General features: G+C 46.4%; 1 protein-coding gene across 1 annotated transcript; it reads right to left on the bottom strand.

Annotated features, from left to right (window-relative positions):
- Positions 1-7,116: 7,116 nt before the first annotated feature.
- On the bottom strand, positions 7,117-8,115 carry LOC104884455 (uncharacterized). The gene has a single exon (XM_010669103.2). It carries the CDS (start codon positions 8,113-8,115, stop codon positions 7,117-7,119), a length of 999 nt encoding a protein of 332 aa, XP_010667405.2.
- Positions 8,116-13,969: the final 5,854 nt, after the last annotated feature.

Here is a 13,969-nt window from a genome sequence, read left to right on the forward strand (position 1 = left end):
GCTTCTTTCTTACTTCTCTTTTTCAGGATCCTTCAAAGAGGCCGAAGGTCCGCCCCCCAACCAGGTCTGCTATTGTTCCTCCTCGAGGGGAGGATGAGAGGAGGGTGGTGGACGCGGAGGACGCTCCTCGACCGACCAAAGAGACTCCGAAATCCAAAGGGAAGTCGGTCGCAGTAGTAGAGGCAGAGGAGGATTCCTTAGCTCAAGCAGAAGAGCTTCCTGTCTCGAAGAAGAGGAAGGCGGTGGAGTCCGAGGCCGATGCTCGTGACTTCACGCAGAAGTCTACTCTCGAAAAGGCCAATCTTTTTGACTCGATGGTTAAGAGATTTGTCTCGAAGACAAACCTCAAGGTGATCCGGAACCTCTCCGAAGCGGAGGAGGTCGAACAGCTCCACTCGTCCTCGATTGACGTGAGTTCAGTTTTCTTGTGCTAGGCCATTGTTTTTTGTAATATTACTAACACTGTTTTTCCTCAGCATTTGATTCGTATGGCGGTGATGAGTCATTGACATACGACAGGCTTTCGGAAGCTTCGAGAGGGCTTGAAGGAGAAAACTGAGTTGTCCGAGGAGCAGGCTAAGTAAATCAAAAAACTGAACAAGAGCCTCGTGGACGAAAGGGTCCTCTGGGCCAAAGAGAAGGCTGCCTTCGAGCAGAGGATCAAGGACCTGACCAGCCAACGGGACTGTGTCCTTCGCAAGCGGGATGAGATCATCGAGGAATGGAAGACCTCGAAGGATGGTCTGGAGTACGCTGCGGATATGGGCCTAGAGGCGTCCGAGGTGGCTGCTCGAGAGGCTGTGGATAGGCTTCAGGAGGCCTTCCGGAAGGTATATCCCCAAGCGAGCTGGTCCCCAGTTGAGGCAGGATATAACATCTCTGTTGATGCGGCCTTCCACGAGGGCAATGGGGCCAGCCCTACGCTCGAGGTGGATGATACCATCGATGTTGGTGAGATTATGGGGAGGAGCCCCCGCAAGCCGAGAACCCCCAAGCCTCCGGGGAACATGATGCTTAAGTGGAGGTGGCCCATGAAGAGAACTCGAGTGACTAGGTGGCCTCGAGTGACAGCTCCTCGGACAGCGAAGATGTCGAGGTGGTTTCTGAGACCTCGGAGAGCGGCTCCTCGAGCAGCTCTGCTTAGTTTGTTGTACCTTAGGGTTTTTTGGTAGCTCTTTGTTTTTGTACTTAGTCATGCCCTGCGAGGTATTCTACGGTACTCTTTTGGTAGAAATGAAGATTCATTTTTAGCCAAGCCCTTAGCGGCTTTTAGGATGTACTTGGTTCTTAATGAAAATGAAGATTCATTTTTTGCTCATCTTTTATTCCTTATCTTATGTTACTCGAAATGGCATGTTACTCGATGTCCGAGGGCCCTCGTAGCCGGGTGCCGATGGCCGCTGATTGGTGCGCGTATGGGGCACGTGAGGCCTCCTCCTAGGCCTTTCCACGTGGGAGCCCATTAGAGGGGAGCAATTAATGCCTTTATGGGGACTTGTAGCCAATGGCGCTTATAAGTACGGATAATTAGCGCCCGCAGATTTCACAACTTTACTTTCTCTTCCTCTCTCTCTAAACTTGATTCTCCCTTCTCTTCTAATCTTCGACTCACGATGTCTTCGCCCTTGATAACTGCCGAAGCCTTTCGAGCGGCTAACCGTCAAAGGCTGGCGAAAGCTGGCCTGGGCTCATCCTCGTCCTCGCGGACGACCGCGGGATCTCCTGCGGTGAAACTCGAGGCTGATCCTCCCGTCGAAGGGGGGAGACAGCTCCCAGCTTTCCTGTCTCCTAAGACGGAGCCGAAGGAGGTTAAGGCCGAGGAGCCAGCCTTAATCAAGGTCGAGGACCTTCCTGTCCCTTCAACTCTTGCCACCTCGAGCACTATCGTGGTTGCGATAGCCTCGACGAAGAAACCTCTGCTCGAAGAGACCGTGAGGTTACCATTCTCTTCTCTTTCAAGGGCGGAGATGGTTGCGCGCTTCGACAAGGCTTCGGAGCATTTGGTGACGGAGCTGGATGAAAAGGTGTGCTTGTCGCCCGATGGCCAAGAGGTCGAAGCCGTCAAGGCGACCTTGACCGAGGTATGGTGATTTTCCTAGGTCATACATAGTCATTTTAGCCTTCTGATTTGTGTTTACTAACATTTTCCTTTATCAGCTGTCGATCAGGGTGCTGGCCCTGGCTCGAAGGTCTGTCCCAGGAATAGCCTCTAGGACTGCTTCGGGGGAGATGTCTTGGGACGAGAGGCAAACTCTCGTCAATCGACTAAGGCTGGCCGAGACGCGGCTCTCGGAGGCCCAAGAATCGATGGCTAACTCCCTGAAGGCCTTCGAAGAGAAGAAGGCGGAACTGGAGCAGGCCCGCGACATTGCCTTCAAGCAGAGGGACTCTGCCCGCAAGAGGCATAGGGCTGCAGCCAAGGACTGCAAGAGGGCTGAGGAGAAAATCGAGCAAACTCGAAAGAGTGCTGAGGAGGCCATTGCTAAGGCTCGAGAGTGCCGAGATGTCGTGGTCCTAGCCTGGAAGGAATCTGATGAGGGGAGGACCTTCCTCGGGGACGCCTCCCTGCAAGCCTCTGAGATAGGACAGATCGAAGCTCTCCGCAAGGTGCGGTTGGTTCTCGAGAAGCTTGCCCCCAACCTTCCTTGGAGCGAAGTTGAGGAGGGTATCAAGGCGCTTTCCCAGGAGGAAGGGCCTGTCGAGGACCAAGCTCCTCCTCCGGCCAATCTCGAGGGATGAGTCGTGGCTCTTCTTCTTATCTTCCTGCCCTTCTTTTTTCCTTGCTTTTTCTCCGATCTTTTCTTATGTCTCCTACCAGGGTTAATATTTGGCCCTTAGGTTTTCTTATTTGATCTAAGTTTTTCTTTGAACTTGTATTGTAGTGACTTCGATAGCTTGTACTATAACTTAATGGAATAAAACTGTTGTTTGCTTTTCTCCATTGGTTTGCTCTTCGAGCTTCTTATGCTTTTTGTTGTCTTTTGAAACTCATTGCTATGTGTTAGTAATCTCGAGACCTCTCTTTTTTATTGTTCGACGGCTTAGTGAGCCTTGAGGTTTTATGGACCAAGCAATTCATTTAAAAGGTAGCTTTGTTATAAATAATGCCGAAAATGCAATTTTACATCGATCGACGCATTTTTCAGCGCCTTACAAAGTGACTGCGATCGACACGTTTTTCAGTGCCTTACAAAGTGACTAGAAGTGCCCCTACATGGTATGCCCCCAAGCTCGAGGGACAAACCATTTAGACATAAAATTTGCGAAGGTTGTCCGCGTTCCATGGTCGAGGCAAGGGGCGTCCATCCTGGTCCTCGAGGCGATAAGTGCCTGGGCAGACTATCGAGGTCACGCGGTATGGCCCTTCCCAGTTGGGTTGTAATTTTCCCAAGCTAGTTTGTCGCCCCGTGGATTCGGATTTTCGGAGCACCCAGTCATTGACCTGAAACGGTCGCTGCTTGACTCGACGGTTGAACAGCCGGGTGAGTTTGAGTTTGTAGGAGATGGCCCTAAGGAGGGCTGTTCCTCGAGTCTCAGGGAGGAAATCAAGGACACTTCTTCTCTTCGTCGTTGGCGTCTTGGTCATAGAAGGTGATGCGGGGCGATGGGATGCCTAATTCGACAGGTAAGACAGCCTCGCTCCCATATACTAGGTTGAAAGGTGAATGACACGTCACTTCTCGAATAGTGGTCCTGGTAGACCAAAGTATCCAGGGTAGGTCATCGATCCACGAGCCTTTTGCTCCCTCGAGCATTGTCTTGAGCCCCTTCATGACTACTTTGTTGGCTGCTTCAGCTTGCCCGTTGGTCTGAGGTCGACTAACGGCAGAAAATCTGGTCTCAATCCCAAATCTAGAACAATAGTCGCGAGTGGGGCCGCTATTGAACTGTCTGCCGTTGTCCTATATGAGTACTCGAGGGACTCCAAACTAGGTGATCAGGTGTTGCCAGATAAACTGTTGAACTTGCCTATCGGTGATGGAGGCCAGTGGTGCCCCTCGACCAACTTAGTGAAATAATCAACAGCGACAAGTAAGAACCTACGTTGTCCGAAAGCTGGAGGGAGTGGCCCTAGGAGATCCATGCCCCACATATCGAAGGGTAATGGGGCTTGGATAGTAGTCAGGGTGCTGGCAGCTTGATGGGGTAAGTTGGCGTGCATCTGACACTCTTTGCATTTCTGGACCATAGGCGAGGCATCTTCCCTCATGGTGGGCCAGTAATACCCTGCTCGAAGTGCCTTGGCAGCGATGGTTCGTGCTCCCTAATGGCTGCCACAAGACCCTCGATGAGTTTCTCGAAGGACATAGTCCCCTTCCTGAGGGGTGAGACAACGGAGGAGGGGGTGGGTGAATGATTTGTTGTAAAACTGCCCTTCGTGGTAGGCGAACCAACGTGCCCGTCTTCGAATGCGCTTAGCTTCGAGTTCGTTTTCAAGGAGATTACCATCTCGAATGAATGCTATGATTTTGTCCATCCAAGTGGGACTTCTATCGAGGGTGGTTACTCCTATGTTAATGCTGGGAGCCCTCAGGACTTTCCACATTATAGGTCGAGGCGAGAGGTCTTCTGCTGAGCTAGCTAGCCTTGATAAGGCGTCTGCTTGTTGATTCTCTGATCGGGGAATGTGAGCTATGGAAAAGAGAGATAAGCTAATAATTTCTTCTTTCACCTCCCTCCGATACATCCGCATGCTGTCCTCCTTAGCCTCGAACTCCCCTGTTACTTGTCCCACGATTAGCTGGGAGTCAGAGTGAGCTTTGAGCTCTCGGGCGCCGGCTGCCTTGCATATTTGAATGCCTAGGAGCAGTGCCTCATACTCGGCTTCGTTGTTCGAGGCAGCAAAATCGAACTTAACTGCATACTCAGTTCTGTTGGCCTACGGATCGAGGATCAAGAGCCCAGCCCCACACCCTACTTTCGATGATGACCCATCGACGAAGAGGCTTCAGGGGCCTTCTTTAATGGCCTCATGCCGGGAGGTTCACTCTGCTATGAAATCAGCGAGGGCCTGAGCTTTGATGGCGCGCCGGGGCTCTAATTCTATACCGAAATCAGATATCTGGTTGGCCCAGTCCGTGAACCTGCTCGACTGATTTTTCCCCTCTATCACCTTCTGTATGGGCTGGCTTGTAAGCACTTTGATAGAGTGAGCCTGGAAGTAGGGTTTAAGCTTACGAGTGGCCAGGACTAAGGCGAAAATCATCTTCTCGATTGGGGGGTACTTGGATTCTGCGCCTCGAAAGGCGTGGCTCACAAATTTTACCGGATGTTGATTTTTCTCACGTTCGGCCACGAGGACTGCACTTATGGCGTGTTCCGATACTACGAGGTACACGAAGAGTGTTTCTCCTGGTAAAGGTGAAACTAACATGGGAAGGCTTGCTAAGTGGTTCTTGAGTTGTTGGAATGCTTCTTCTGCTGAAGCACCCCATTCGAATGTTGATTGTTTTAGAGCTCGAAAGAAGTGAAGGCTCTTGTCGGCTGATCGAGAGAGGAAACACCCCAAGGCCACCATGCAGCCGGTTAGGCGCTGGACCTCCTTGACAGTCCGAGGGCTCTTCATTTCGATGATGGCCTGGATTTTGTCGGGATTAGCCCCGATCCCCATTTCGTCGACAAGAAAGCCCAAACATTTCCCTCCCCTTACACCGAAGATGCACTTCTTCGGATTCAGCTTCATGTTGTGGGCGCGGAGGGTGGAAACTGTCTCTCTTAGGTCAGAGACATGACCTTCTTCTTTCTTGCTCTTTACAATCATATCGTCGACATAAACCTCGACGTTTCGACCGATCTGCTTTTCAAACATCTTGTTTACAAAACGCTGGTAGGTGGCTCCTGCGTTCTTGAGGCCAAAGGGCATAACTTTGAAGCAATATACCCCTGAGCTTGTAGTAAAGACAGTGTGGACTTGGTCTTCTTCAGCCATGGGAATTTGGTGGTACCACGCATTTGCATCCATGAAGCTAAACAACGCGTGGCCGGCTGTCGAGTCGAGTCGACGAGCCTGTCGATCTTAGGAAGAGGGAAGTCATCCTTTGGACAGGCCTTGTTCAGGTCTGTGAAATCGACACACATTCTCCGGGCTCCGATTTGCTTCCGGACCAAGACCACGTTAGCCAACCACTCAGTATATTGGCACTCTCGAATAAATCCTGCAGCTAGCAGTTTCTGTACTTCCTCGGAGGCTGTCGTACTCCTCTCTGCCCCTTTGTGCTTGAGCTTTTGCTTGATCGGCCGATACCCTTCTCGAATGTTGACCCTATGGACCATGACTTTAGGGTCGATCCCAGGCATCTCATCAACGGTATAAGCAAAGACATCTTGAAATTCCTTTATGACCTCTAGGATTTGGACCTTGACCTCCTCGAGGATTTGCTTGCCTATCCGAACCGTGGGACCCCGTTCTTTATCAATGCATACCTCTTCATCCCGATCGGCAGGGTGAGGTCGCTCATACCGTTTCGGATTGTCAGCCATGTAAAGTCCCATGACAGGGAGAGGTTCTTCTAATTCGGGGCACTTTCTCTTTCTAGAGGCTTTCTCCGCATTGCTTTTCAGACTGTTGATGTAACATTCCCGAGCAGAATTCTGGGCACCAAATAGCCGAGCGACTTTGCCACCGTCCCCTTCGAACTGCAGAAGCAATTGGTACGTTGAGATAGCGGCCTTTACCTTGTTGAGAGTGGGCCGCCCAATGATCACATTATAAGGAAGGCTGGTATCGACCACTAGGTAGTCGATGATGACATACCGGCCTGCCTTCTTCTCCCCCATTTGTGTGGGAAGTTTAACCGAGCCAAGGGGGTGGACTGACTGTCCCCCAAACCCTACTAGTGGCTGGTCGATGGGAGTGAGATATTTCTCTTCGTACTTTAGTTTTCTTAAGCAGTCGATAGTGATTATATCCGCAGAACTTCCGCTGTCAATCAAAACTTGACCCACCCCGAAGCTGCACAATTTTCATTTCGACAACCAAGGGGTCGCCGTGCGGGGTTTGTATTGGTCGATGGCTCTCTTTTAAAGTCATGGTCGGGCATATGGCAGAGGAGGTTGCATCACTCCCGTATTTCAGGGTGTAGAGGTGTTTCTTGCGAGAGCGACTGGTTAAGCCCCCTAAGGCGAACCTCCTGCGATGACGTTAACATACCCTGCAGTTTCGTCACTTCGAGTCTGCTTTTCCGGGCAGGACTCGATTTTCTTTCCTTTCGGATCCTTTAAGTATCGATTCAGTTTCCCCTCGTCGGCCAGCTTATCGAGAGCTCTTTTCAGCTCTCGACATTCGCGCGTGGTATGACCACAGTCGTGATGGAACTCGCACCAAAGCCTTTTATCTCGCTTACTGGCTGACGTTCGGATGGGGTTGCGTTTTGGCAAGGGATATTTCCATTTGATATCTAAGTAGATTTCTCTTTGATTGAGGTTGTACCGGGGGTCATTCCAATGGTTCTCCAACCGAGGTTTCTTATCTTTTTCTTTTCGAGGGGCGTCCCTGGGGTTGTCCGCTCGAGGAGTGTATTCGTGTTTTCTTTTTCCGGAGCTAGGCTCCTCATGTGTTTTGCAGATATCGGAGGCTTGTATAAACTTCTGGGCTAGGTTCACAGCTTCCGAGAACGACGAGGCCTTGCTTTCCGCGAGTTTCAGCTTGAACCTACTTGACGGATATAGTCCAGACATGAGTGCGGTAAACGCCACGCTATCTTGTAGGTCAGAAACTTTGAGAGACTCTTCATTGAACCTCTTGATGTACTCGGCTAAGTCTTCCTCCCTCCGTTGTCTGATCGACATGAGATGGATGCTGGTCTTCCGATGCCTTCTTCCTGCTATGAAGCTCTGTTTGAAAGCTGTTTCGAGGGCAGTGAAACTCGATATGCTTCCGAAGGGCAGCTCGGTAAACCAGGTTAAGGCCAGACCCTTTAGACTGGTGGGGAAGAACTTGCACCATGCTGCCTCGCTGCTAGTTTGTACACTCATTTGCGCTTTGAAAGCGGCTAGGTGATCGATGGGATCAGTTGTTCCATCGTAGTGGTCAATGGGTGGAACTTTAACCTTTCGCGGGGTAACAGCCCTCATAATGTTCTCGTCGAATAGTGTGGTGAACCCGAGATTTCCCATCCGAATTCCCGATTCATGGCTAGACTCGGAACTCGATGACCGTTGCCTGTGACCCCACCGATGTCGGGGCTCTTGTTCCCTTCGAGGCTCCCTATGCCCCTGGTGTTCCTTCTCCCGGTGTTCCTCCTCCCGACGTTCCTTCTCTCGAGGCCTCTCTCGAGGTCCCTCTGCTCCTGGTTAGGGCGGGGAGGGATGTCCATGGCCTTGGATTGTGCCCTCTTTTTGTTCAGGACTTCCCGGGCATCACGATTGTCGTGCCTAAAGTAACGCTCGTTGATTACGTGTCGTGCATCCCCTTTGCCGGGGGCGGCCTGGGCTGCCCGTCGAGACACCCGCGATGAGCCCGGGGGGTCGAGGGCGATAACCTGTGGTTGATCGACATTTTCCACCCGTTCGCTGCCAGCGGCTAGTCGAGGTACAGGGGGCAGGGGAGGCCGATTCGAAGTCCATTCCCCCCTACCTGGAAGTTTAGCATTAAAGCTCGAAGGCCACGTTCGAAATTATCATTGAGACGGTCAGCCAGCTGTTGAAGGTCTTGCTGAGTGACCGGATTAGGACTAGTCTGCTCGAGGCGCGGAGGACCCCCTGGAGTAGGGGCAGTCCTGTCTCGAGGCGCTCCAGGGTTAGCCACACTTGCTGCTTCTCAGTGTTAATCTCTTCGAGGATGTGCTGATTGCGGGCTGAGAGTATAGGAGCCAGGCGGGGGTTACTCGTTGTCTCACCAGCCACCTCGGGAGATGGCGCTCTCGAGTGATTGGAGGGGGCGGGAGCCCTTCATCTCCTTTGGTTTCTCCGAGTGATGGCCATGGCTTTTAGATCGATTTCCCGACAGACGGCGCCAACCTGTTTCGGGTAAAAACTTGTATTAGGTGGGAGTGATCGAGATTAGGGTTGATGTAAGCCTGATGCTCGGAGATTGGCAAGAGACCTGCACAGAACAAGAGTTAGACTACCCCGGGCGTGGATCCGGGATTGCCCCTCCGACGATCAAGTTAGTTGGAGTGTATTAATTGGTATTTGCCAAGTGGATTGTCTAGGATTGCTTACCTCAATAAATGGGGATCTGCCCAGTATTTATAGGCATTGAGAAGTGTGAAGGTTGTCCCTGGCATGCTGGCACGAAATTTAAGGCAGGTGGGTCCCACCGGGGGGCCTCCACGCTAGCGAGTGGACTTAGAGCCTTGGATAATCAGGTGGCCCATCAGATAAGATTGGGCCCAAACAGGCCTAAAATGCTGCCCTTCTTTTTACAAAGGGCTGCGGTTTTGACCATAACCGCAACCCTTTTGACCCCAAAAAAAATATGTTTTTGGCAATTTTTTACTCCTAAATATATCAAGAAATTTACAACAGGAAAAATCAAAAAATGAATCAACAAACAAACAAAACGACATTATTTATTAACAATCAACAAGAAAATCAAATTACAATTTACTGTCAAAAAAAAAAAAAAAGAACGAACGAAATTATATATCAACAAGAATGAACGAAAATAAAAAAACAAAATTACATATCAAGAACAGTCGAAATTTACAATAAGAAAAATGAAAGAAAATGAAAAAAAATGAAAATGAAAAAAAGAACGAAAATGAAAAAACAAACGAAAATGAAAAGCAGTAGCATCCACGAAGCACCGTTGTGGTATCATCGGAGTTTCGCGTCCCACTCGCTTTATCTCTCCTCTATTCGTGGGTAAGTTGCCTCGAATTCCCCTCCCTTGCTCGCGTTATTTCTCTCTCCGTCGCTCCTGCTCTCGCGGCCGCGCGATAAAGTTGATGTTGGTGTTGTTGGTGGTGCTCCTCGACGGGGTCACTAGTATTCTCTTTCTCTCTCATCTTTCAGCGTCTGTTGATGTTGTCGTTAGCAGGTGGTGGTGGTGGTGCAGCCACCTCTGTTGGTGGTTTGCCAAGGTACATGAAAGATGATGTTGTGAGATGATGTTGTCGTTGCTGTTATTGTTGTGAGATGCGTGGTGATGACAAGGGAGGGTGAGAGAAAAATGCAGCCCTTGCACCGCAGCCCTTCCGTTTTTTTCCCTAGTGTTATAAACTCATGTTTGAGTCGCATAATGCAAAATTTAGTTCCAATTGTTTACAGGAACTCTGAGGTGACATTCCGTCTTGATGTTAATTTCTATCTTCACCTATTTCATTTAAGTATTCAGCTCACCAATTTTATGTTCGCATTAGGACGAACTATTATAGTGGATAGGGATGAGCCTTATTTGATTCAAAGTGACACTCCTTTTTATTTTTATTTTTATTTTTGCTCTTGTGTGTCTTGTGGTGTTAGACCCACCCACCTCTCGTACTTTGTCCATCTTTTAGCCTTGAGAATGTTTAGTGATTATCTAATTGATTCTTGAATTGCAAACTGATTGAGTTGCGTGATGGCATGCACAAATTGTAGTTGGTGTGAATTGTTAATTGAAACCTTATAGGGAAGGGTTTGATTATGTCTTCGATATGCTAGTCTTGTTGATTTAAGTGATATGAATTGACTTGTTAGTGTATGATTGTGTGTTGATGTTATAACAAGAGTTGAAACTCGAGTTATTAGCTCTCTTGGTCATACCTATAGACCTTGTTTACGTGAGTTTAAAGTAGTCTAGCGAGTCATGAGATAACCATCACTGTAAGTTGTCGTGTTCTGTTGACTTTCACAGAGTATTCGTGATGAAGTGGATAGCTAAAGTAAAACAGAATTAGTCCAAGTGGGTCGATTTCTCGTAGCATACCCGTGACTTAATTGATTGCTTACTTTTGAGATCTTTATATTGATAAGTATGGACCTTCAAGAGAGAAACCGATTTTTTTGTGAATTGCTGGAATGAAAAAACAAGGGAGTTAGACTCTCTATAAAGACCATGGACGTGTAGGTTAGGTCATACTTTATTGCCACTTGGTGGGACTTTTGCATTTAATTTGGTAGGTCATTGTAAATATGAATTGATGGTGACAAAGCTTTGAATGGGTCAACTTGCTCCCTTAAATTAAAAATGCATCATCAAAACCAATACATTGATGAAGGAATTGATTTACTACATAGTAATTGATAGTGAGAAAGGAAATGATGCAATATATTGATTGTGACGTGAAAAATAAGTACATTGATAAAGGGAAAAAGTATTAGCTCAATATTATTTCATTATTCGATTTTATTCGACATTGAAAATGCATAAAAAGAAAGAAAAAAGATGGTAGATAAATTATGGTTACGACAACTACATTATTCGAATTTAGATTTCATAAAAAACAATATCAAGACTTCAATTATTACGTATCAATCACTTGATAGATATTCAACCAATAATTTGTTGTTAACGTTGAAACACTCCGTATTGTCTAAATCAATATCTTCAGTATACTCATCGTCAATCTTATAAGCTCTTGGTGGAATGCATTGTAGATCATATAACATCATATTCTAAAAATCAAAATATGGACGAAAATCATGTATTATTGTCTTAACGTCTTCAACATTAATCCCAAACTTCATTGCTTCTATTAATATGAATATGTGAACATACTGGACACATTCTGGAAATAAAGATGGCCTCCACGAAAAAGTGTTAAAACCATAGATTCAACATCTAGGAAATTCGAATATTCAACTTTAGGGGGGATTTTTTGGTTGGATTGTGTGCTTGTGTTATTGTAATACCCTCGAGTTTTAATATCATTTAAATAATAACTAATCTTAATTATTAAACAAAAGTAATCCAAATTTAGTAATTGAAAATCACTAAGATAATGTTAAGTATTTTGCTTAATAATTTATGGTTAATGAAGTGTATAAATTAAATTACTAAAGTCTTGTAGTCAACCTTGCAAGAAATTTGGGTGTGAGGCTAAATGTTAGTAACAAAATTCTGATGGCCCAATGCCCTATTCTATGAGCCCAAACGAGTAAAAGAAACCCAAATCAGATTTTTGAGCTTGAAAGCTCCAAAGAAAACAAGAAAGAAAATAGGAGGAAACCCCCTTAAAGAAACCATGGTCAACCGACCACCTCCCCCTACTCCCTCCTTGTTCCCTACACTACCTCCCCTATGACGAACCACCATTCATCATCTACCACCTCCATGTTTGTCTCTAGAAATTCGCCTATAAATACCCAGGGGAACTGAGCTTAAAAAATCAGAAATTCAAACAATAAGAAAATCACAAAATTTCTTCTCCTCCTTCCTCCTCTTCTCAGCGCCACCGAACTACCACCACCGTGCACACCACCTTTTGCGCACCACCCACTGACCGACAAAATTACGTTAGTCTCTCGCCGACAACCCACGATGTACCCCGTAGCCCTTCGCTACTCTCTCTCCTATTTTCTTCGTCCACTCCTTTGTTTTCATTCGTAGCTCGTTGCTGCTGCCGTGGCTTGGTCGTGCGTGTTGCACCGACGAATGCAACCGAACTCCCGTGCCGTCGCCTGCTTCCGCCACCTGCACCTCAGCCGGAGCTCATCCCCCGCCTTGTTCGTCCCTGCTCTAGTAGCAGAGGTAAAGGAAACCCACCCTTTTATAAATCAGTTTTCCCCCTTAAATTCAGAATTTTAACTTTAAAGTTAGCCCAAGTTCACTATTGTAAACAGATTTAGGCCCAGGTTTGTTTAGTTAAACCAATTCAATGATTGCATGTTTATTTATTAGGCTCGGATCTGATTTCTTTTAGTGTTAGTTAAGTTATTTAATAAATGTTGGGCTAATGGAGTTGAATTGAAGCTGATTTAGTACTTTGTTAATCCATGTTAGTTTAATTTATTAAGTTAAATATAATTATTGGGCTTAGAAACTGATTTGTTAAGATAAGTCGTCATCTAACTTAATTTAGTTGCTTTGTTATATTGGGCTTAAGTGGACTGTTTTGTTGGAGTTAATAAATCACTTGGTTTAGATTAAACCTTTAACTAGTTGGGTAATTATGTTAAAGATTAGTTAAAAATCTTATGTTAAGCTAATTACCTTCTAGTCCTTATAATCTAAATTTTATAATTGAATATTAGGAACACTTTACTTTGCAAAATGAGTTTATATTTAATTCATAAGTATCATAATATATTAGTGGTCATTAGATTAATGATAATAATTTATGGGTAATTAGGCAAGGAATGTTTGTAGTAGGTACTTTCCTAATTTAGTCACTTATAACTTTACTAAGTAACTCAGTTATATGAATGCAACTATTAATTTATAAGCTTATAATATCTCTATTATATAAGTGAAGGGGAGAGGAAGATGGTATCCCCTCTTAAAAAGTCTAATATAACCTTAATGAATTTAAATTGTCATATATATTAAATAAATTTTTTTCCTCCTACTTGCCATATATATTGAACAAGTTATAACAGAATTGAATTTGAAATTTCAATTAAATATTAAATTAAGGAGAATGATTTTCTCTTCTTTTTTGAAAGCAACTCCATAGGGAACTAAATTATCATATCAAAAATAGCCAAATCAGCAACAAAGCCAGGTACATCATCAACCCAACTACACTTCCCAAACTCCCAAGGTTGAAAGTGGGCTAAACTATGAGCGAGATTATTTCTAGATCTCTTAACAAAACACCAAATAACAAAAGTAAAGAAGCGAGAAAAATCTAAAATATCATCCACAACCAAATGGAACTCACTAGCACCCCTCGTTTTTTTTCTGCAGAGCTTGAATCAAAACCAAGCAATCACTCTCCACCATGATGTGCGAGAGCCCCAGCTCCCTAGCGAAATGCAGGCCTTCGAGCACAGCTTTAGCCTCAGCCACCCTCACCTCCCACCTTACCGTAGCTTGGATCACCTCACATCCCAGCACACTCCCGTCCTCCTTGCGACAGACCACACCCAAACCACTCCCCAC

The sequence above is a fragment of the Beta vulgaris genome, chromosome 3 (assembly GCF_026745355.1).
Source record: "Beta vulgaris subsp. vulgaris cultivar EL10 chromosome 3, EL10.2, whole genome shotgun sequence".
In the NCBI taxonomy this organism is placed as follows: Eukaryota; Viridiplantae; Streptophyta; class Magnoliopsida; order Caryophyllales; family Amaranthaceae; genus Beta; species Beta vulgaris.

What these genes read in the sequence shown, in the direction of transcription:
- LOC104884455 (XM_010669103.2), bottom strand. Translation starts at nt 8,115, where the DNA reads ATGGGAAATCTCGGGTTCACCACACTATTCGACGAGAACATTATGAGG.